The sequence below is a fragment of the Heterocephalus glaber genome, unplaced genomic scaffold, assembly GCF_053883595.1.
Source record: "Heterocephalus glaber isolate CG9 unplaced genomic scaffold, H.glaber_assembly_v1.0 deba00001673, whole genome shotgun sequence".
Taxonomy (NCBI): Eukaryota; Metazoa; Chordata; class Mammalia; order Rodentia; family Bathyergidae; genus Heterocephalus; species Heterocephalus glaber.
In genome coordinates, this window is record NW_028258410.1 from 5,828,000 (window position 1) to 5,852,625 (window position 24,626).

Sequence of the window (24,626 nt, forward strand, 5' to 3'; positions counted from 1 at the left end):
GCTCAGAGGGAGCCATATCTGAGAGCACCAAGAAGAGGACAGCAAGTTGCTCAGTCTCCATGTTCCCTCAGTCCAGGAATCACAAGTCTGACTGCTCCCAAGCACACTTGTTTGCAACCTGGGTTATGGAGTGGCTTGGATATTTGCTGGGGTCCAGGTATATGTGAGACAATAACCAAGCACCTGATTTTCCTGATTTTCCCATGCTTGTCTGAATGTATGTCTTGGCTGGTGGTTGTCTGACCCCTTCCTTTTGGTTTTCTTCTCCCCCTGCCCCAGTGAACTGAAATAACTTGCCTGGCTGGCCACCTGACTGTTCAGCATCCACACTCCTTCATGGCAGTTGGACTGAGACCCATCCAGTTTGGTTGTGAGCTGCAGTGCCCCTGACCTTGTCCTGGCCCTTCAGAAGCACTGCTACCTCTTTGAAGAAGGGGTCACCCTAATGTGGCCAGGATCAAGGAGGGACTGTTCTGGGCCCACTGTTAACATATCCAACTTCCTGGACCTCAAGTACCGGGGATGAACACAGCTAGCCTTCTGAAGCTTCCCTGATTTCAGCCCTAACCTCCTGTCCCAGAGATGCAACTGTTGTCAGTCTAACAGCACACTTGGCCTTACCCTCACCACACTGCTGCATGACAGCTACTCCTATCCTGGAACCCTGAATACACTGGACCAATCTCACACCTGTGTGTAGACCAATCAGCTGGCCAAAGTTCAAACAAATCACAGGCCTGTACTCTCCCTACACACTTCTCTGGTTACTCTCTGAGGAATCTCTCCAGTATACTGGCCCTGATTGCTGCAGCACAGTCATTGTTTAAAGGAAGACCTGCTGTGGTGGTCCTGCAACACTGCTCATGATTTATTTTTCAGATAAGATGGGTTCTAAATATCTTTAGGATTCTTATACTGAGCATTGTGGGTGGAGCAATTGTCACAGAGAAAGAGCAGCAGTAGAGCTTAGTACCCAGAACTTGACCTAAGGCATCTGGAGCCAGCTGTTCTGGACACCTGTGGCACCAGTGGCTGAGACAACTGTTGGCATCCAGCCTTACCTGGCATCAGCATAGCAAACTGTTATCAGAGCTGAACTTTGCCAATTACTGATTACATTTGAAAAAAGAACCCTCTACTGAAGGTTGCAACATTTTGGCAACAACAAAGGGATGCTTCCTTTTTAAAGGTGCCCAGTAATTGGAGGGACAACAGTGATCATCAGCATAGACCTTCCACATGGATAAGCAGCTGTTTGAAGCTTTGCTTCATTATCTGCCAACACTGCTCAGGGCCCCTCCTTGCCAAACTTAACTGCATGATCCTCTCCACCTTAGTGACACTGGCCACACTTCTGTTTTCTGTTCTGTGTCTGACTTCTGTTTCTGGCTCTGCCTCTTTTTCCTTTGTCTTACTAGACATCTTTCTTCTCTATTTTCAGCTTAAGTACTCTTGGAACTTTAACAGGCTTTCTCCTCAGATCCTCAATCAGGATTAATAGCCTGATTAAAATGGCCACACTATCAAATGTGATTATGAAGACATCAGTGATATTCTTCACAGAATGAGAAACACATGTTAAAATTGATATGAAAGAATTGATATGGAAGACCTGGAATAGCAAAGCAGCCTTGAGCAAGCACAATGCTTGAAGCACCACAACACCTGATTTCAAAGTATGCTATAGAGAATTGATTTTTGGGTTTATTTTTTAATTGTAATTCTTAGTACATGTTTGCAGTACATAATAACATTCCTTGTGGGGATTTGTTGCATGTAGATAACATGCCATCATTTGTTTTTAAAATCTCCTTTCCATTCCCTCCTTCAAATGGAGTGGCATTACCCAATGTATAAAAATACATAAAGTAGGAATAAGCCCAACATCTATAGCTATTGGTTCATCAAAAAGCAGCTAAAACACACATTGAAGAAAAGAGCCTCTTTCAACGAATGATACTGAGAAACTGGGTACAACTTGTAGAAGATTGAAACTAGATCTCTATGTCTCACCCTGTGAAAACAGGAACTCAAAAGTGGACCAAGTACCTTACTGTAAGACTTGAACCTCTGAAAGCAATGGAGGAAAACCCAGTGGAAACACTTCAAGATATTGGCACAGACACTGATTTCCTGAACAGAGTCCAATAGATCAGGAAATACAAGCAAGAATTGAGAAATGAGATTTCATGAAATTAAAAAGCTTCTGCACAACAAGGGACACAATAAGCAGAGTGAAGTGACAATCTGCAGAATAGGAGAATATTAGCTAGCTGTTCATTTCACTGATGATTAATGTCCAGAATAGGTAAAGAACTTAGAAAATTTAACATGAAAGGAACAATATCTCAATCAATAAATGGGCCCAAGATTTGAACAGATACATTTCAAAAGAAGAAACATAGATACCCAATAATTATATTAACAACGGGTCAATGTAAGGAGCCATTTGGGAAATGCAAATCTAAACTTCATTGAAATTCCTTTTCATCCCAGTCTAAATGGCTATGATCAAAAAATAATGTATAATAAATGCTGGTAAGGATGAATGCCAAATGGAACATTGTTAGTGGGAATGTAAATTATTAGAGCTACTGTAAAATGAAAATAGAGACTCCTTAAAAACATGAAAATAAAACTAAGTGTAACACCCATATTATCCAGATTTATCATTCTGGGTTATATTGCCCAAAGTAGCTAAAGTTAGCATACATTAGAGGCACTTACATACCAATTTTTATCATAGAACCATTTCTATTAGCTATCTTATGGAATCATCCTAGATGCCCATCAGTGGATGAATGGAAAAAGAATAAGTGGTACACAATGGATTATTATTCTATTATAAATGAAAATAATTTCATTTTCAGGATGATTGATGGAATTCAGCATCATCATGTATAGCAAAACAAGCAGAACATGAAGAGACAAATACCACATTTATTTGTGGTATTATTAATCTGAGGGGAAAAGATGTCATGATAGGAGAAAATGGACTGTTAGGGAAGGCAAAGGTGCTCAGGAGAAGACACCACAGTTAGGAGCGGGCAAAAGGGGGATGGGTGTGATCAACACACATTACATGCATGCAGCGAAATGTTAAAATCAGAGCCATTATAGTGTACAATTAATATGTAGTAACAGTTATGTTAAAATAGGATAGACAAAAAGAAACATCAGCATGAAGAAAGAAAGAATGGAGGAATGTAACAAGGGTGGAAGCAAGAAAGAATAAAAGGATATTTCTCACCAGCTCAAAGACATAAGAACCATGCTGCTTGCTCCTTTGTCTCTGGACCAGGTACCTACGAAGGCCTTAGTAAGGGGCAGGCTGACTCTGAGAGTTACAGTGATGGGCCTTCTGAGTCCAAGGAGTTTTTCACAACATTGAGGTGACTGAACAAGAGAGTTGAGAGCACTTTCCTGGGATTCAGTCACTCCTTTGGGAAAGTGGATGTGATTTGACAGTACGCCTGGATGTGTGTCTGTGGTTGTTCAGGAGACAGGCAGAGAGTGTGCTTTTAAAGAATTCAACCTACCCTGGCTTTGAAGTATTCTCCTCCATGCTGTTTTCACATCCTTGCTTCTCAGTGTGTAGATGAGTGTGTTGAGCAATGGGGTCATAACACAGTAGAAGAAGGATATGAACTTGGCCAAGGAACTCCTGGTTGACGGCTGGAGGCAAAATTATATGCCTGGCCCAAAGTACATGATGACCGCCAGCAAGTGGGAACTGCAGGTGTTGAATACCTTCTCTCTGCCTTCAACTGAAGGTGGCTTCAGTATAGCTCCAGCAATGAAGGTGTAGAAGATGACTAGCAGCAGGGAAGACATCATTTTATATGGGATGGTCATCAAACTGATGGCCAGCTCATTAGCAGTGGTGTCCCCACAGGCCAACTTGATGAGGTGAGGAACCTCACAGAAGAAGTGGTCCAGGGTGTTGTTCGCACAGGGAGGGAGCTTGAGAGTGAGTGTGGTCTGAAGCAGAAGGTTCATCAGCCCACTGGACCAGCATACTGCTGCCATCTTCACACACACACAGGCATGCATGATGAGAGTATAGTAGAGGGGCTGGCAGACAGCCACATAGCCATCAATGGCCATCACTGCCAGCAGAGCACATTCACTGGCAATTATCCAGCAGAAAACAAAGACCTGTGTGATGCATCTGGAGGAAGTAATGGACTTGTCTGGTCCCAACAGGTTGGCCAGCAGCAGAGGCACAATTGTACAGGTGATGTCCAGAAGAGAGAGGTTGTCCAGGAAGAAGTACATGCATGTCTGGAGTCTGGGGTCCACCAGGGAGAGGAGGATGATGGAGCTGTTCCCCACCAGGCTGAGGAGGTAGGAGACCAGGACCACTCCAAAGAGGGGCCTCTCCAGCCACAGAAACTCTGAGAAGCCCAGCAGGACAAAAGTGTTGGATAAGCTCATGTTTCCCCTTTCCAGGGCATCTGTCTTTAATATGTGGCTGGAAAGAAAGGGACAGGTTTTGAGGATAAATGTGGCTTTTCTATTTGTTTTCCTTTTTCTCTTTTTATTTAATTGTGATAAAAATAAATTCATCTTCAGGTGCATGTCTTGTAAACATTTTTCTGCCAGACTTCACCTTGCCCTGGGATTTGTGTATAATTTAGCTGGACCACTCTTCCTTTTTTTCCAAATCTTTATTGTGATAAGATACACACCACATGACATTTACTAAGTCATGAACTTTTAAGTATGTAGCTCAATGGAATTTACTTCATTGAAAATGTTAACAACCATCACCACCTCACATTTCCTTAATGTTTTCATTATGCAAACTCAATCTGCTGCTTTTAAATACCTTCTTGCCCTCCTCTACCATGGAAATCCCTTTTCTATTGTCTGTCTACATTCTGTTCATTACACTACATTGGAAAAAAGCAGAATTCATGTTTTTGTGATATTACCCTTATATTATATTTATAAAATTACTCTTTAGTGAAGGATATATTAGAAATATATATAAACATTAAAAATTATGTATACAGGTTCATCTCCCAGTTGATGTACACATTGTCTCCATGTTTTTGCTATTGTGATTAATGCACCTGCACACACTGGTGTCCAATTCCTCTTTATACCCTGCTTTCCACTTCTTTGAGTGTAGGCTCAGAAGTGACTGCTCTGCATCCTAAGGTGACCCTCAGTAAATTCTGTGGGAAACAGCTGTGCTCTTCTGCCCCACTGCTGTGCTCTTTTCCTTCTGCAACAATGCATAAGGGATACAGCCATCCAATGCTGGGCAGTTCTGTTGTTTTTGTCGTGTTTCTTTGAATACGTATCATTAACTCTTTGTACACCACACCATCTGCTCTAATGTTTTTGCAGCCCAAGTAGACTGAGGCATCTTCTTTCCTCTGTTGTGCCTCTCTCCGTTACTTGTGCTTCAATCATTTTCATCTCTTCTTTACAAAAGCCTTTTCATATAAAGCATAAAATTACATACCTGAGAAATATTTTCATATGTGAGCCACTATGAAGAACAGTCTTTATCTCATAAACATGACGAATATGCTTGAACTGGTTTCAAGAAAAAAGACCAGACTTAGGAAACATAATGTTGTGAAGACAGAAACAATGTCAGCTGAAGTTTTATATTGTGTTATAAACAATACTCTATTCCTTTATTTCTGTATTTCTTTGAAAAGAAAACTGACTCACATTAGCATCATTAACTCCAATCAATAATACTGAGAAAACTAAATCTTAACCCCTGTTCTGATCCCTGCTACCAAGCACTAAGGAACTATCACCCTGGGTGACATAACAGGATAGATGCTTCAGATACATGAATGTTACTGAAACATTGTTTGAATCAACTGCAAATGCATAGTCGTCTAGGAATTTCGATAGTCAGAAAAATATCACCAGACATCAGGCGCAAATATTACCAAAGTTTCAGAAAGAGAGAAAGCAGAAGCTTGGGAAAAATACTGTTTAATGCCAAATGAAGGGGATACTAGAGAACAGCACTGAAGAAAATGTTTATAAGCATCTAGAGAGTGTGGTCAGTAGTATCAAACATAAGTGACTCTAACTGAGGAGGAACAGTAACCTTATCTGTACAATGAGGTTTGATCTTTGGGCCATGGATATGGGTGGACATTTGACATATGGCAAAGGGCACGGTGTTTGCATCTAGAGTAGCAATTACTTAATGCAGTCATGACAGCCAGACACAGTGGCTCTGATGAAGTTGGGCTGGGGGTGCCAGGACCTTGATTCCCAGTCTTCTTGCACTAAAGTGTAAGAAATCACACTCACTCTAGGGGTTTGGAGAAGACTCAGTGGACTGACAGCATGTTATGAGAACAGAAGGCATGTGGGCACTTGTGACTTCCCCATTCTACAAATGAATTTCTTTATAAGCAATAAAAGACTAACAAAAAAGCATAATCCACAATAGTACATATGAATCAATGTGGGAGGAGAACTGCTGTATCACAGTGGCCCACATGTGGCTTTCAGGTCTTCAACACATGAGGTACCTCTTATCCTGCCTTCCTAGCACCTTGTTTTGTCTCTAAAAATTATTTAATGAATGCATAAATTAATGTCATTCATAATGATATTTCTTTCACTAGTCATATAAACTTTGTTCTATTTTTCTCCCAAATTGTATCCAATACTCTAAACTTTTTGAAAATTTAGCTGTTCTCGAGTTCTTTGCCTTTGCTGTCACTTAGAGCACAGGGTGACAAGTTTTCCATTCTGCATTGCTGTTTTACCTCACATCCAGAGCAATGCTTCACATCTATGAGAGGAGTAATGCTTGCTCGTTCGTTTTATCTTCCCTCCTTGTGGGGTCCATTGCTATTGGTTTTTCTTTTACAATTGAGTTTAAAAATGTACTCAATTTTTCTATCTTCCTCTTTTCTTGGACATGAAAATGTGTGTATTGATAGTGTGTTGGGAATAATAATTACAAATTTAAAGATTATTTACTTAATAACTTCATTGTGGTTTTCTTGAATTTAGCCCCATTACCAAGAAGAGACCTGGCTCATCAGGTAAGTGAAAGGACCTATGCTCTGTTTCTCTATGAGACTCACTGGAGGTGGAGGTTAACAAGCTACTCAAAAACAACCAGGCCTCTACTCACTCACCTTGAAGTGTAAAAGAAAGAGACACAGGAGGGAGAGTCCAGTGGAGAAAAGTTGGGCCAGCTCTAGTGAGGCAGGTTCTCTTCAGAGGATGGGGCTTAATGGAGAGCGAGGTGGGAGTGATCAGAATTCAGACAGGAGACAGAGTGATGAGTAGGGGGCTCCTGATCATGGCTGACTGGGGTCCTCTGAGACCTGAGCTAGTGCAGGGAGGCCATTAATTCAGGGACTCCCATGTAAAGATGCTCACTACAGGGAATTTCCCTCTTCTGATGTGTTTGTAAAGTCATCCTGACCTGAGAAATATCCCTGAAGGTGATTAAACCAAGACCCTGAAACAATAAATTTACCACATCAAAGATGGAAATGGGGTGTGCAGGACTTAATGCTATTCATGTTGGTCAATATAAATGGCTGTGCACTGGGGCAGACTGATGCCACACTAAGGGGAATTTTTCTTTAAAATGTTCAGAGCTAATTACATCACAAGCAGTATGCCTTATGCAGGAACATCATTTCTGTATAAAATTGAGAAGCTCTTTTACCTTGTTACATACTCATTTTCTTTCCACAGGCCAAATTTATGGCAGTGTTATAAAAAACTTTATGTGATGATACATTTTTCTTGACTTTGTTATGTACATGTTTGAATGCCCCAGAAGGAATTTAATCATTATCTACTGCAAACAAGTACCAATGAAAAGTTAAAAAAAGAAAGAAACATATTATTGTGTATCAGAAAATTATTCAGGCTTGCTTTTAGAAATATTAGAAATGCAATTGTGTTTCCCCCCTATTGTAGATTACATATGGCACACAGACATTTTTTTAATTTTAACTTTAAGATTAGCAGAGCACAAGACATTGCTATATTGTAAACATTATGTGAACCACACCTTTTTATTTTTATTTTGAGTAATTTCATTAACAATAACTACTTTTTAATGACATACCACAGCATACTTTAGTACATTTGTATGGTGTGTGTGTGTGTATTTTGAGTCAGGGTCTCACTGTGTAGTCTAGATTGACCTTTAAATCATTATGTAGCCCAGGCTGGACTTAAACTCACAGTGATCCTCCTTCCTCAGCCTCTCAAGCGCTGTGATTACAGGCATGTTCTTTGTGTTTTGATCAATTCTGGATACATAGGTCCTTGATCACTGCAAACATTTATTACTGCATAATGATGACCACATTTGCATCTTCTCTCTAGCTATGTTGATTTGTATGATACAAGATTGTTAACCATAATCCACATATGTGTGGTGTTACACAGCATTCTTTCCTCCCGTGGGCTGTGGATTTGCACTTGTTGAGCAATTTATTTTCTCATTCATCTCAGTCTCTCCCTCTCTGTCCTCCAGGAACCACTATTCTGCTCACTAGTTCTATGAGCTCAGCTTTGCTAGCTTCCCCATATGAGCTAAACTATATGTACCTTTCTATGTTTGGTTTATATCCTCTAGGAGGATCTCCAATTTCATCCACATTGTGGCACAGACAGAATGTAGCCTGCATAAGACTTCATAGATCCCACTGTGTGTATCTACCACATGGTCTTTATACACTCATCCAGAGATGAGTATCTTCATTGATTCCATATCTAACCCAGAATGGTGCTGAAATAAGACAAGAGTACAGACTTGCACTTGGATGTGCTGACTTAAATTCCTTTTGATAAATATGTAGTTGAGGGTAGTAGGATGATATGGTTCCTTTACTTTAATTTCCCAAGGAATCTTCACATTGTTTTCTTTTTTATTTTTTAAGGTTATTAAATTCTCTTATTGGTACATTGTAGGTATACAACAAAATTAATTTCTCATTGGGAATTGTACCTTTACATAATGCATCTTGGTTCTTATTTTTTCCCCATTCCTAACCCTCTCTTCACCCCCTCCACCCTTCCCTATTTACAAAGACTTTATTTCCATTTTTTTCATTTCTCATCTGTTTTCAATAATGGATGTACTGGTGCATATTCTTGTAGGTAGTGATAAGAGTTTTACTTTTGCTACATTTTTGCCAGGATCTGTAAGTTTTGACTTTGTATTATGGCCATTCTGGGTTAAGATTACATCTCTTTGTAATCTTTATTTGCATATTCCAGGATACACACATACTACTGAGATATAGTAGCAAAACAAGCACAGTATTGGTATAAAAACAGGCACATAGTTCAATGGATCAGAACAGAAATCCTAGAAACAAATGCACACATTTACAGTCAAGTGTTTTGACAAATTGAAAAGCACACATACAGGCAACAAAACAATCTTCAATAAATAGTCCCTGAGTAACTGGATGTCCATCTGTAAAGAATGGAAGTGGACTCAAATTGAACACATAAAAATAAAGTAAAAAATAATTGAAGACTTAATTGTAAAATAAGAATCAATAAAAATGGTAGGAGAAAACAGAGGGGAAACAAATGATATCAGTCTGTGCAAGTATATTTTAGACAAGGGTGTAAGTGCACAGGAAAAAATAAGATAAGTGGGACTACATCAAACTAAAATTCTCTGCACAGCAAAAGGAAAAGTTAGCAGAGTGAAAAGGCAAACTATAAAATGGGAGAAAATATTACTGAATCATTTATCTTACAGTGCATGATATCTGGAATATATAAGGCACTCAAAAATTAATAGCAAGATATAAAATATATTTGAAAATCAAACCATTTGCTTAAACTGTCATATTAAAAATAAAATACACAAATGGCCACATGGATATGAAAAAAATCCTCAATATTACTTTTACAAGTTCTCCCCAGCTTTTTAGAGTTACAACTGAATACAAATTATTGTATATATTTAATGTGCACAATGTGGTGTTGTAAAGCATCTCTACACTGTGAACTGATTATCATCATAAAGAATATTTAGATAGCCATCATTTCATATAGTTATCTTTTTTGTAATGAAAGCACTGATACTCTTGCTTAGCAAAATTTAAGTATGAAATAGAGTATTAATTACATTCTCCATACAGTGCATTAGATATCCAGAAGCTATTTCTCATGTATACAAAAAAATTTGTGGTGTTAAAAGCAAGCTCTTCCCATGTGGACTTCTCCATCTATGGCAGTGACCATTCTACTGTTTCTGTGATCTGATGTTTTTAGACTACAAGTATTGTGAGAGCATGCATTTTAAAAATCTTGCACTTGGGAATTATTTAACTTAATATAATGTTTACAGGTCCATCTATGTAGTCACAAAGGACACCATTTCATTCATTTTAAGCCCTTATTAATGTCTCCTTATCTGTATCTATATCTTTATATAACATTTCTCAGTTCATTTTTCCATCTTAAAGGCTCTTAAAAGGTTTCAATAGTTTGATATTTGGACTTTTACTAATATATGTTTGCAGTACATAAAGATTATAATCACTGTAGGAAATTTAAAAGTGTACATAACACATTTAAATTCTATTTCCCCCATCCCTGCACTTGTAATGATATTGCAGGGATGATGGAGTACAAGGCTATTCATGAGTTCTTCACTTATTTCATATATCCAGAAGTGGTATAGGTGGATATGACATTTCTGTGTTTACATTTTTGAGGCAACTACATTGTTTTCTCTAGTGGCTGTGCTAATTGACATCCCTACCAGCACTGGGGAGGGTTTTACTCTTCTCCACACCACTCCCAACAGTTTCTATATTTTGTCTTTTCAGTAGTAGCCATTTTAACAGGCATGATGTATGTGTCATGGAGGGTTTAGTTTGCTTTCTCTTATAAGTAATGATATTGAGTATATTTTTAAATAACTGTTTGCCATTTGAATGTCTGCCTTTGAGAACTATGAAACATCTTTGCTCTTTCTTAGTGAGGTCGTCATTTTTGGATATTAACCAATTATCAAATATACAGTATGCAAGAGTTTTCTTCTTAGAAAAAGTGTATGAGTTCATCTTAATTGTGAGCTTGACTGGATTAACAGATTTCTGGAGAAGTGGTTGAATCATTGGTGTGCTGGACTCATTGGTGAATTAGCCAAATAATTTTCAGATCTGAATGTGTTTTTAGGAGGTGTGGCTCCCTTGGGAGAAATGGGTCACTATGTTTATGCCTATGCAGAGTATATCTCTCACAAGTGCTCTTGCCCTGGGATCTGCTTTCCAGTCCCCATTAAGTGAGCAAAAGTTCTCTACCATGATCTTCTCTCATGATATTTCTGCATTGGAGGCAGCCAACCATGGACTAAAACACCTGAAACTATAACCAAATCAAATCTCTCTTGCTTTAAATTGAGAATGTCAGGTATTTGGTCCTACCAATGGGACAGCTGAATGATACAGGAAGTTAATGCCAGAGAGGTAGAGACATTGCTTTGCCTATTCCTGACCAAGTGGTTCAGAAGTCGAGTCTGTTTGTTGGAGGAAGAATTTGGAAGCATTTGGAGATGACATTACAGTGGACTTTTAATGCCTTATGCAGAATCTGATAGGAAAACTTTTTCTATTTTCGTTCTGGGGATTGAATCCAGGGGTTTCATACTGATCTTCATCATTGCCATTTAAAATTTTTTATTATAAACACAGTCTGGCTAAGCTGCTGAATTCCCCATGCTGGGCTTAAAATTGTGATCCTCCTGGCTGGTATTACAGGTGTATGTCACAAAAGTTGGCCCAATAGGCAAGACGAGTCAGAGTCCAAAGACCAGAACACTGAAAGTAATGTTGTTAGCTAAAGCCAGGCTCATGAAGTTTTAGATGCAAATGGAGAGTCTATTTGGAATTTGACTAGAGACCATTAGTGTTACATTTTGGCAAAACATTTGTAGATATTTTTTTCATGTCCTAAGACTTTGTGTCAAGACTGAGGTTAAAGGTGATGGACTAAGTGATTTGGAAGAGGAAATTTCAAGGCAGTCAAATATTCAGGCTGAGTTATGTATATAGATGGCTGCTTTGTTCATAGTCAGGAGCACAATGGAGAGCAGAAAGATTTGAAAATTTGAAAATTTACTCCCTCCCCAAAATAGTCTAGGAGCCAAAGTAGGTGTGGTTGATGAAGAACTTAGCACCATTAAAAAGAAGCCAAGTACTTTAAACTTTAAAAAGAAAAAAGTGCCTTGAAAGCATCCTAGGAATCCATTTCCATTCATCCCAGGCTTAAGTGTGCAAAAGTATAATCTTTCACTACAGTAAAGAGCCTCTGGCACCACTGCTTGAGAAGAGACTTGTAGGGAATTTTTTCCTGTGATTCATTTTAGTGTGTTTTGGTTCCATCACTCATAAACCACTGCATAAATGTTCCAATATGGCCTAGCTTTTGCTCACATTGGATCATGGCACTGTCCACATGATGCTGTAGAATGCAAAATCTGAGGAGTCATGGAGACTTCCTCCCAGATTTCAATGGGAGGTATTGGAGGCCAAACAATTCATCCTTGAGATGGCTATGTGTGAAGCTGTGGGGTGACACTTATAGACCAGAGGAGACCTTAGGAAGTTGTCAGTGTTGTCAGAGGCATCAAGCAAAGACAGCCCAAAGAGAAGTCATGTAAGCTAAAACCAGAAAAGTCATGGAATGGAGCCTCAAAAGCCCTGTGCAGTTTACATTTCACTACCATGTGCACTGAATACTGGATATGGAGCTATTGAACTTAATGTTTGCTCTGGAATTTCTTGATTTTAAATCCTTTGTGTATTCCTGCTTCTATCTTCTGGTACTCTGGGATTTTTGGTAAATTTTTTGGTGGCAGACAGCTAAGAGTTTGCCTGGAGTCTCTAAGAATACTTTGGACATTGGCATCTCTCAAACTAATCAAATTCATAAAGCAGATTAACCATCAAAGAAAAGGTGTTCCAGTTCCTCCTGTAGTTTTTTGTGATGCATCTACCTAAAGGGCCAGGGACCAATTGACAGTGACTTCCACTTTACTCCCCTTCTTCTTCCACTATCCAATAAACAACTATTTTCCCAAATAGAGTATTACTAAAAATATTTCTTTGTGGTGAAAATAAATTTCCAAAAAGGAAAAATATAAAAGGTACCAATTATAGTAGAGAGCACTGAAAGAACAAAGGGACTTTAGGTGTAGATGCTAAAGGTGGCATGGCCTGGTTCCCTCTGGAGACAAACATGCTCAGATTCAGGATGCTTTCTTCTCATCCTTCCACATCCATCAAACTGGTGCCATCACCTTCACTGTATTTCTCATATCTTTGTTTATATCAGTGTTAGGATTAAAATCCAAATGTAATGTCATAGAAAGGTATTTAAAAATATTTTGATTGGTACTCTTTTAATATACATAATGATAACATTCATCATAAAGAATTTGTGCCCATACATAATATCTTATCTTTTTCTCCTTTCAACTCCCTTCAATCTTTCTTCCCTTCATTACTTACAAGAGCTTTGTTTCCATTTTGTTGTCTATTCCCTTTTTCTTTTTTCCTTCCTCCTCTTCTCTCTCACCACTCCCATGTTCTTTTCCATTTGAACATTTCCTATTTTGAACATTTCCATTTGAAAATTTAATCTATTTTGTCACTTTTGAACATTTTCCATTTGAACATTTCATCTACTTTGTCCCTTATCTATGTTTTTGGTTTCTCACACAGGAGAAAGAATGCAATATTTAAACATGTATGTCTGATTTATTTCACTTAAGAGTATGGTCTCAAGGTGTAACCATTTACCTAAAATGCAAATATCTCAAGTTTATTTATCTTTACAGCAGAGTAGTATTCCTTTATATATAAAAATATTTTCTTTATTCATCTGTTGATGGGCATCTGGGCTGTTTTCAAGATTCAACTGTTACAAATTATTCTGCTGTAAACATGGGTATACATATATCACTGTGGTGTGATGCTTTTAACTCTTTTGGGAAGATACCTAGGAGGGAAATGGTTGGTTCAAATGGGATCTCTTGTTTTAGTCTTTTGAGGAATCTTCATACTGATTTATCTCAATCTGGCAAAAACCATCTATGACAAACCGATGACTAATATCATATGAAATGGTCAAATACTGAAAACTTCCACTCTAAAATCAGGAACAAGACAAGGATGCCAACTATCATCACTCTTGTTCAATATATTTTTGGAAACATTAGCCACAGCAAATAGACAATTAGACAAGAGAATGTAATAAAAAGAGTAAGGATGAAAAAAGAAGTTAAATTATCATTATGTGCACTTAACATGATACTCTACATGGAAGAACACAAAAACCCCACCAAAAACTCTTAGATTTAATAACTAAATTCAGTAGAATAACAGGATAAAAAGTTAGCACTTATAAATCAATAGCCTTTCAGACACAAATAACAAGCCCACTGAGAGAGAAATTAGAGGAACAACACATTTCACAACAGCGTCAAGGAATATGAAACACATAGAAAGCAATCTAATGAAGGAAAACTGAAAGAATTGTACACTAAATCTATAGTACTCTTAAAAAGGAGGTCAAAGAGGGCATCAGAAAATGGAAAGATATTCCTAGTTCTTGGATAGACAGAACCAACATAGTGAAAATGGCTATGCTTCCAAAACTGTTGTACAAATTTAATGCAATCCGGATCAAAATACCAATAGCATACCTTACAAAACTAGAGAAAATTATCTTGAAATTTATATGGAAGAAGAAGTGACCTAGAATAGAAAAAGAAAATCTGGGCAAAAAAGACCAGGCAGGAAGTATCACAGTACTCCACTTGAAATTAGAATACAAATCTACTGTGACAAAAATACCATGGTATTGGAAAAACAAACAAACAAACCAGACCAAAGGATCAATGAAACGGAATAGAAGATACAGAAACAACTCCAAATGCACTCAGCCCCCTCATCTTTGAATAAGAGGCCAAACTTTCACTGGAGGAAAGATAGCCTCTTAAATAATGGTGCTGGGAAATTAAATTTAGACCCATATCATATCTCTCACAGTGCACTAAAATAAAATCAAAATGGATCAATGACATCAATATAAAAAGAGAAGCAATTTTCTGGAAGATAAAATAAGTACAACTCTGGAAGGCATAGATGTAGACGAAGGGTTTAGGAACAAAATGCTCATTGTACAGGAAATGTTACAAAGAATCAACAACTGGGATCAAATCTAATTAAAAGGCATTTGCACAGAAATAGAAACCACCAACAGAGAGAAGAAACAACACACAGAATATGAAAAAAATTTGCAAGGTATTCCTCAAAGGACTAAAATGTAGTGTATATTAATAACAAAAAATGAGACAACCCAAATTTAAAGGAATGCATTTTAATTTAATTTTGATTTAAAAATACAGAGCTCTCTCCCATACAAAAAGTATGCTGACCAGCTTGGTTCGTTGAAAACAAGAACTGCAGTTGCTCATGCAGTTAGATCGGAGCATTTGCCCAAAATTCCATTTAACTAACCTGCATTTCCAGATTTTCATAAAAATATATTAAAACAAACACATGGCGTGGCAAGGACATTATTCACTTTTTATCATTAAGTTTACTGGTACAATTAAGATATACATAAACACATTCATTGTATTAAATTTGTAGCTGTACATGATATATCTTGATTCATATTTTTCCCATCCCTGTCCTCTCCCTTGTACCTGTTTTCCCTTTCTTATTTATAGGAGCTTTGTTTTTTTTCTTTCTTTTTCTTTTTTTTTTTGGTACCAGGGATCGAACTTGGGTCTTTGTGCTTGCGCAGCAGATGACAAGAGCTTTGTTTTAATTTTATCATTCTTTTCTCCTTTTTTCTTTTCCCTTCATTTTCTTCTCTCTCCCCTCTCCCTGTGCTCCTTCCTATTTGAATATTTTCTTCCTATATTGCAATATCTATTATATAGTGTCCCCTATCTACACCTTCAGTTTCTTACAATAGATAAACAATGTGACATTTACATATGCGTCAGATTTATTTCATTTAAGAGTATGGTCTGTAGGTGTGGACCAGAGCTTCGTGGCTGAAGACAGATCTCACCCAGAGCTCTTTCTTGACCCACCCAAAAAAGAGCTCCAAAGATGCACAAGCTTCAGCCAGAGGCCCACCTCATATAATTGGTAAATACACACAGATCTCAGGGACCAGTGGTGTGGACCAGAGCAGTGTGGCTGCAGGCAGATTCCAGCCAGGGGCCTGGTCTGTGCCCTGAGGCTTGGGGACAAATGCCAAAGCCAAGGGCCTGCCTGGAAAACAGCTGCAAAAGCACACCAGCAACTGACAGAGACTGGCCCAATACCCTTGAGAAGTGCTCAAGACCCTAGCCAGAAGCATGCTCACACAACAGGAATTACGATTCACAGCCCCCAACCAAAGGTCCTCCCAGACAATAGGTACATAGGAGCCCTAGCCATAGGTACACCTAGATACCATCCCAAGTGCACACAGACCTCAGCCAGAAGCCTGCCCAGACAACTGCTCAGCTCAGGGATCCAGGAGGCCAAGATTCTGAAGCCTGGAATTAGTGTATTGGTGAGAAGCTTGGTGGTTTGCTGAGAAATGAAGACTACTGGGTGAGTAAAAAGTTGCCTCAACAAAGGCTCAAGAGGCTGCATCTGTTGAAATGAGAAGCCACGTAAAAAAAGACTCAAAACCAGACTTCCAGTTCACCTAAGGCAGCCCCAAAAGGAAACAAGATGGAACAATCTGATACTCAACCTCCTGGACTCCCTGAATTGCTAACAAAAGAGGATCTGGAAAAAATGAAATCAGAAATAATTTCTCAGATAACAGTAGAGATTGTGCCCATAGTGCGAGACATGATTAACAAATCTAGAGAGGGAACACAGGAAAAGAAAATAGAGGAGCTGAGAAACATGATGGAGTCCCAACATAGAAAACAAATAGAATCCATAAAACAGATGTAAAAAGATTTCCCAGAGGTAAAAAACTCCACTGAAAGTTTGCACAGCCAAATGGAGCCAATGTGAGTACAGAATTTCAGATATAGAAAACAGGATCACAATTAGTGACCAGGAAAAAGAAAATTTCTTTAAAATAGTAAGGGATCATGAGAAATCAATCCAGCAGCTGCCAAACAATGCAAAGAAGAATAACATAAGACTGATGGGAGTCAATGAAGAAACTGGAGAGATTGCAGATGACATAAAAAAAAAAAACTGTTCATAGAAGTGATGGCAGAAAACATCCCAAACAGGGGGAAAGAACTTGACATACAGATAAATGAGGCATATAGGACTCCAACTAGCCATGATCAATAAATACACATAGGCATATAATAATTAAGATTCCAGAAACCCAACAGAAGAAAAACATGCTACAAGCATTTAGAGAAAAGAAACAAATCACATACAAAGGAAAGCCCATCAGAATCACAGCACACTTCTCAACACAAATCGTAAAGGCAAGAAGAGCTTGGAGTGACACATTTCAAGCCCTAAAGGAAAACTGCCTCCAACCAATTGATGTACCCTGCAAAACTGTCTTTCTAAATTGATGGAGAAATAAGATACTTTAATGACAAAGATTACCTTAGAAACTTCATGAATACCAAACGAGCACTCCAAGAATTTTTTAACAATATTCTAGGAAAAGACAAAGAAGGCCACAACCCCATGAAGCCCAGCAGAATGAATCCATCAGGCATTACAAGAAATTAAATGCCAAGTGGGAGAATCCAACAGAAATAAAAAGTCATGATAATGATAAATCAAAACATATCAGTTATTACCATCAATGTTAATAGTATCAATTCAACAATCAAAAGAAGTAGACTGGCAGAATGGGTCAAGAAGCAATATCCAACAATATGCTGCATACAAGAAACACACTTAATTCAAAAAGAAACTCACCATCTGAAAGTTAAAGGGTGGAAAACAATACTCCATGTGAGAAGAACACAAAAAATACAGGACTGGTTATCCTCTTTGCAGATCAAGTGGATTTCAAACCAATGCTGATTAAGAGAGGCAAAGAAGGACACTATATCCTGGTAAAGAGAAAAATCCAAGAGGAAGACAAGACAATCACAAATATATATATGCATGAAACACTAGTGTGCCAAACTATATAAAACAAATACTAACAGACATGCAAAATGAAATAAGCACTAATACAATAGTAGTGTGGGGGAGGTGCTGAGCTTTGTGAGGGACATCTAGTAGTGTCACCTCTTCATTGCAGAGGAGCAGAGGTGCTGAGCCATGTGGGTGGCAATGCAGCCCCCCCCCAGCCACTGGGCCATGCCAGCACCTGGATCCATACCAGAAAGGGGAAGTCAATCAGAAAACCCATTGAGGTGAGCTCCAGAAGAGAGACCAGAAGAGAACAAGAGAAAGTAGGCTGCTCTGAGGCTCCTGGCTGAAAATTGAAGCCTACTGGAAAAGTGAAGAGAATCTCTCAATAAAGGCACACCAGACTACCATAGCTGGTAAGTTGAAGGGATCACTACCTCTGATCAGAACCTGGACTATCTTTAGGGGAAGAGCAGTTGGAGTCTGCAGTAGAACCTTTCAGAACTCAGCAGAAGGCCAGAGATTTCAAATTGTGCCTTGCGGCCAGAAATCAGCCTGAACCTCAGCAGACAGCTGCTGGCTTGCTGAGACTAATAGGCAGATCTGGACACTCATGCCCACGCAGTCTATTGTGACAGAAGTGACATACCCTGAAAGAGGCTCTTTATTTTTATTTTTTATTTTCTTTTTTTCGTACAAAGTTTTTAGGTACATTTTAGGTATAAAATACAGTTACATTTATCACTGGGATCTTGTACCATTACATGAGCATCTTGGTTCTTATTTTTCCCCTTCCCCTGCCCTCGCTTCATGCCCTCTACCCTTCCCTATTTGCAAGGACTTAGTTTCCATATTTTTCCTTTTCTCATATTTTTATTTTCCCTTCTTTTCTTTCCCCTACCCCTCCCATGTCCCCTGCTCCTTTTGACCTTTTCTTCCTATTATACAATATCAATTATACATTTTTAAAATTACAATATCAAGATCTAGGAGACATTGCCATGAGATTTTACAGAATTTAAAAGGATATAGAAAGCATATTACAAAAATCTTTTTTGAAATAAATTTGACAACTTTTAAGAAGTACCTTGGAATAAAAATTAATGAAAATAACTCTGGAGGAAATATAAAATTTGAATAGCATCTATTAAAGAAAGTATATTCCTAGCTTGAAAATCTACCTATATGACAAAAACAAACTCATATACATTTGAACTGATAAATTATATCAAACATTTAAAGGAGAAAAACGAAGGAACACTTCTCCCCTCATTTTAAGAAATCAACATTTTCCTAATACTAAAACTGGAGAAAGATAATAGAAGAAAAAAGTATGAAGATAGATAGAAATTTGCTTAACTAAGCAAACTATTAGAAGTCAGATCTGGCACTATATAGAAAGTGGTTTTATTATAGGAATGGCAGTGTTGATTTAGCATTGGAAGATCCACCCCCAAAAGTCATCATTTTATCAGGGGAAAGGAAAAAGTCATATGATCCTGTCACTAGTTGGAGAAAAAGTCTTGGACTAAATTCTACAGCTGTTCACGGTAAAAGCTATCAGGAGACTAGAAGTAGAACAGAACCCTCTCAGCAGATCCCAGACATGTACTCCATAATTCCAGCAGAAATGCCTTATATGAATGGAGAAGATACAATGTTTTTTCCCTAAGTGGGGAAACAAAGGCAGATATGCCTAATATTCATCAGTCCATTAAACTTTGAAACATAGGCCTAAACCAAAATAGTCTGGCAATAAATTGACACAATTAGGATAGGATTGGCAAGGTAGAAGTAAAATCTTTATATGTAGACGAAATGATCATCTACAGAGAAAATACTAAGAAATCTCTAGGAGCCCCTAGAACTTGTATTTGAATTTAGCACGATTAGAAAACACAAGGTATATACAAAAAATTCAGGTCTATGTATACTTCCTATAAAAGAAGAATTGGATATTGAAATTTAAAAGTTATGTAGGAGCACAAAGAACCTAGAAAAGGAAAAAAAAAGGAAAAATAACAATGTTGGAATATGTTTAGTACCTAATTTTAAGACTTTCTCTAAAGCTACAGAAATCAAGCCAGTGTTGATGTAAGGAAAAACATATAGATCATTGGAATAAAACAGAGAATCTACAAATAGAACCACAGATATATGGTCCACTTAGTTTTGAAAGATTATTTAATATTAACATTTTATAGAATATAAACTCAATTCAAGAGCTGAGGAAAAGATAGTGTTTTCAGCAAATGACACTACAACACCTGGTATCCATATATAAAAAAATCAACCTCAACCCTTTATTTCCATACATAAAAATAACTTGAAAGGATCTATGAACCTAAATATGAAAGACTAAAACTGTAAAACTGTAAGAAGAAATTATAAGGGAAAATGTTTATGAATTTATGGTAGCAAGAACTTGTTAGGTTACAAAAACATGATGTATAAAGGTAAAATTGATAAATGAGATTCCATCAAAATTTAGAACTTTAAATGACATTGTTAAAATGAAAAATTGTCCTTAAACAGACCATATTTACAATACATATAACCTATGACCAGAATATTTTAAAAAAATCTTACAGCTCATTAATAGACAACCCCATTACAAAGTAGATACAAGAAGATGATAAATAGCCAGTAGAGCACAAGCAAAGGTGTGCAACACTAGAATCAGAAAAATAATAGTACAATAACAAGATGGATTTACACACTCATTAGGGAGATGAAGTCAAAAGTTTTAAAAGCCTTGTCATGACATTTTCTTTTTGTTGGATTCTCTCCCTTTACATTTAATTTGTCAGGCCCAACAGATTCACTCTGCTGCACTTCCTGGGTGCATGATCCTCATTGTCTTTTCCTAGGATATTGTCAAAAAACTTTTGGAGTGCTGGTTTGGTATTCATGAAGTGTCTACGGTGCTTTTTATAATGAAAATATCTTATTTCTCCATCAACTTTGAAAGATAGTTTTGCATGGTACATCAATCTAGGTTGGAGGCTGTTTTCCTTTAGGGCTTGAAATATGTCACTCCAAGCTCTTCTTGCCTTGAGGGTTTGCATTGAGAAGTCTGCTGTGATTCTGATGAGCTTTCCTTAGTGTATGATTTGTTTCTTTTCTCTCATTCTTGTAGAATTTTGGGCTTCTGTTGGGTTTCTGGAATCCTAACTATTATATGCCTATGTGTAGATTTTTTTTATCAAGGCTACTTGGAGTCCTATAAGCCTCATTTATCTGTATGTCAAGTTCTTTTCCCCTGCTTGGGAAGTTTTCTGCCATCACTTCTGTGAAGAGTTTTTTTTATGTCATCTGCAATCTCCCCTGTTTCTTCATTTACTACAATCAGTCTTATGCTATTCTTTGCATCATTGAGCAGCTGCTGGATTGATTTCTCATGGTGCTTTAAAATTTTGAAGCAATTTTTCTTTTCCTATTCACTAATTGCAATCTTATCTTCTATATCTGAAATTCTGTCCTCACACTGGCTCATTCTGCTGTGTAGACTTTCAATGGCATTTTTAATCTCCTGGAAATCTGTTTGTATTTGTTTTATAGATTCCATTTGTTTCCTATGTTGGGATTCCATCATGTTCTTCAACTCCTCTATTTTTTTATCTGTGTCCTCTGTAGATTTATTAATCATGTCTTGCACTATGGGCACAATCTCTGTTGTCATATGAGAAATGATTTCTGATTCCATTTTTTCCAGATCCTCTTTTGTTGCCAGTTCTTCAGGGAGTCCAGGTGGTTCAGTATCACATTGTTCCTTCTCATTTCCCTTTGGGGTTGTTTTAGCGGATCTAGAAGTCTGGTTTTGAAATTTGTTTACATGTCTTCTCATTTCAACGTGGGGGGTGCTGCTGTTGCCCATGTCGCTCACCTCCTCTGTGCTGGTGGAGGGGTACAGCACCCTGGAAGCCTCTGTGCACTGGGAGTGGCTCACCTTCTCTGAGTTGGTGAGGGGGTAGACTGGCCCAGAAGCCTCCTCTTAGGTGCTGGGAGCAGCTCACCTCCTCTGTGCTGGAGGGATATGGTGGCCCAGAAGCTTCTTATGTGCTGGGAGTGGATCAACTCCTCCTTGTATTTTATTTTCAAAGTAATTTTTCTCTTATTGTTAATAATTTTCACAATTTTTGTCTATTTTTTCTTTTCTCTTTTCAAATTTTTTCCTTTTTCCTGTTCTCTCTCTCTCTCTCTCTCTCTCTCTCTCTCTCTCTCTCTCTCTCTCTCTCTGGATCCCACCTTGTTCTTTATTTCTCTCCCTTTTGATTTCTGTTCCTGTCCAAATTTGAATTTAATTTTTAATTTCTTTTCTTTTTCTTCACTTTTTCTTTCTCTTGATTGTAATTAGTTTTGAAGGAAAGTGAATAGTTTCTAGCCTCCCTATTGCTGTTAGGTTGTTCTGTTCTTGTGTTTGTTCTTTCATTCTGTCTTTTCCTCTTCTCTTCAACAGCTTCCCAGAGTTTGCATGATCTTCCTGTGCCCTCAGGCCTCACTTCTCACATTTTCCTCTCCTATGTATCTATCCCTCCCTCCTTAACTCTTTCTAAGTCCCCATCCTGAAGGTTAAATTTGGTATATTGGAGCATTTATTCATTATAAACATATTTTGGGCTGGTCCTCAATTTTTATTTAATTCACACTTTTAAAAGTGATAAACTAATAACTACCACAAATTGTCATTTTCTAAACTGTGCTTGATGCTACTGTTGTTGTTGATTGTATCTTGGCCAAAGGTGTTGTGATTGATCTAATCAGTTGTCCTTCCACATATATTGAAAACAAGATTGGCTAAGAGTCATTAAAGACTTAAAACCTAAAGACCAGATATATCTGGAAACACTTCTGAGAAACAATCATTCCATAAAAGTTCTAAATACAAGCAACAAAGATACTTTTACAATAAGTGATATTGAAGTATCAATCCAGGAATTGAACCAATAACAGTTCCAACAACAAAAATAGAAATGAAAGGACACCTAAGCATGGAAAAAAATCAGGCTACCACCTCACCATAGGCAAATTCTGGGTGAAATTAGATAGAAAGTCTGATAATCAATCACTTGGACATCCTGGACTGATGGCACATGAAGTAACAAAACAGATGAATGAGGTTCTAGAAAATTTCAAAACAGAAATAATTTCCCAGATAACCACAAAGATGGTGAGCAGAATGAAAGACATGATTATAGACTCTAGAAAAGAAACAGACAAAACAAATAGATGAGTTCAGGAAAATGATGAAAACCATGAATGCCCAACATAGGAAAATAATTTAATCCATGAAGACACAACACAGGAAAGAAATGGAATCCATGAAACAGATTCAAACATATCTGCAGGAGATTAAAAACTCTACTGAAAGAATTCACAGCACAGTAAGTAAATGTAAAGACAGAATATCAGATATGGAAGACAGGATTGTGGTCAGTCACTATGAAAAGGGAGATCTCTTAAAAATAGTAAGATACAGTGAGAAATCTATCCAGCAGCTCATAGATGATGCAAAGAAGAATAATACAAGTCTGATAGGAATCCATTAAAAATGAGGAGAAAGTACAAATGACATAGAAATAATGACAGAAAACTTCTCAAACAGAGCAAAAGAATTTGACATACAGATAAGTGAGGCATATAGGACTCCGACTAGCCACAATCAGAAAAATCTACACCTAGGCTTATAATAATCAAGATTCTGGAAACTCAACAGAAGAACAAAATACTATAAGCAGCTAGAGAAAAGAAACAAATCGCATACAAAGGGAAACCCATCAGAATCACAGCAGACTTTTCAACCCAATTCCTCAAGTCAAGGAGATCCTGGAGTGAGGTATTTCAAGCCCTAAAAGAAAACAAACTCCAACCTAGACTGTTGTATCTTGCAAAACTATCTTTCAAAATTGATGGAGAAATGAGATACTTCCATGACAAAGAACACCCAAGAAATTTCATGAATACCAAGCCAGCACTCTAAACAATTCTAAATAATATCCTGGAAAAAGACAATGAAGGTCATAATTCCATAAAGCCCAACAGAGCAAATCCATTAGGCAAGGCAAGGAATTAAATGGAGAGGGTAGAAAAAAATAAGAGCCAACAAAAGGAAAATAACATGACACAGCTAAGACAATAGATATCAGTTATAGCCATCAATGTTAATGTCCTCAATTCACCAATAAAAAAATATGATAGCAAAATGGATTAAATAGCAAAATCCAACAATATGCTGTATACAAGAAACGCACCTAGTTCAAAAAGAAATTCATAGACTGAAATTAAAATGATGAAAAACAGTTCCCCATGTGACAGGAACCCAGAAAAAAAGTGGGGGTAGGTATCTTATTTGCAAACAAGTTTGATTTCACACCAAAACTAATTAAGAGAGACAAAGAAGGCCACTACATTCTTGTAAAGGGAACAATCCAAGAGGAAGTGATGACAATCATAAATATATATACACCAAATACTAATGCCCCCAACTATACAAAAAAAAATTATTAATGAACGTGAAAAACCAAATAAGCACTAATACAATTGCAGTGG

The 24,626-nt window shown here is 37.5% G+C and overlaps 1 protein-coding gene across 1 annotated transcript; it reads right to left on the bottom strand.

Moving 5' to 3' along the window:
* Positions 1-3,687: 3,687 nt before the first annotated feature.
* On the bottom strand, positions 3,688-4,437 carry LOC101725352 (olfactory receptor 2C1-like). The gene has a single exon (XM_013070799.2). The coding sequence runs from the start codon at positions 4,435-4,437 to the stop codon at positions 3,688-3,690; it is 750 nt and encodes a 249-aa protein (XP_012926253.2).
* Positions 4,438-24,626: the final 20,189 nt, after the last annotated feature.

Coding starts and splice junctions, on each gene's coding strand:
- LOC101725352 (XM_013070799.2), bottom strand. CDS start 4,437: ATGAGCTTATCCAACACTTTTGTCCTGCTGGGCTTCTCAGAGTTTCTG.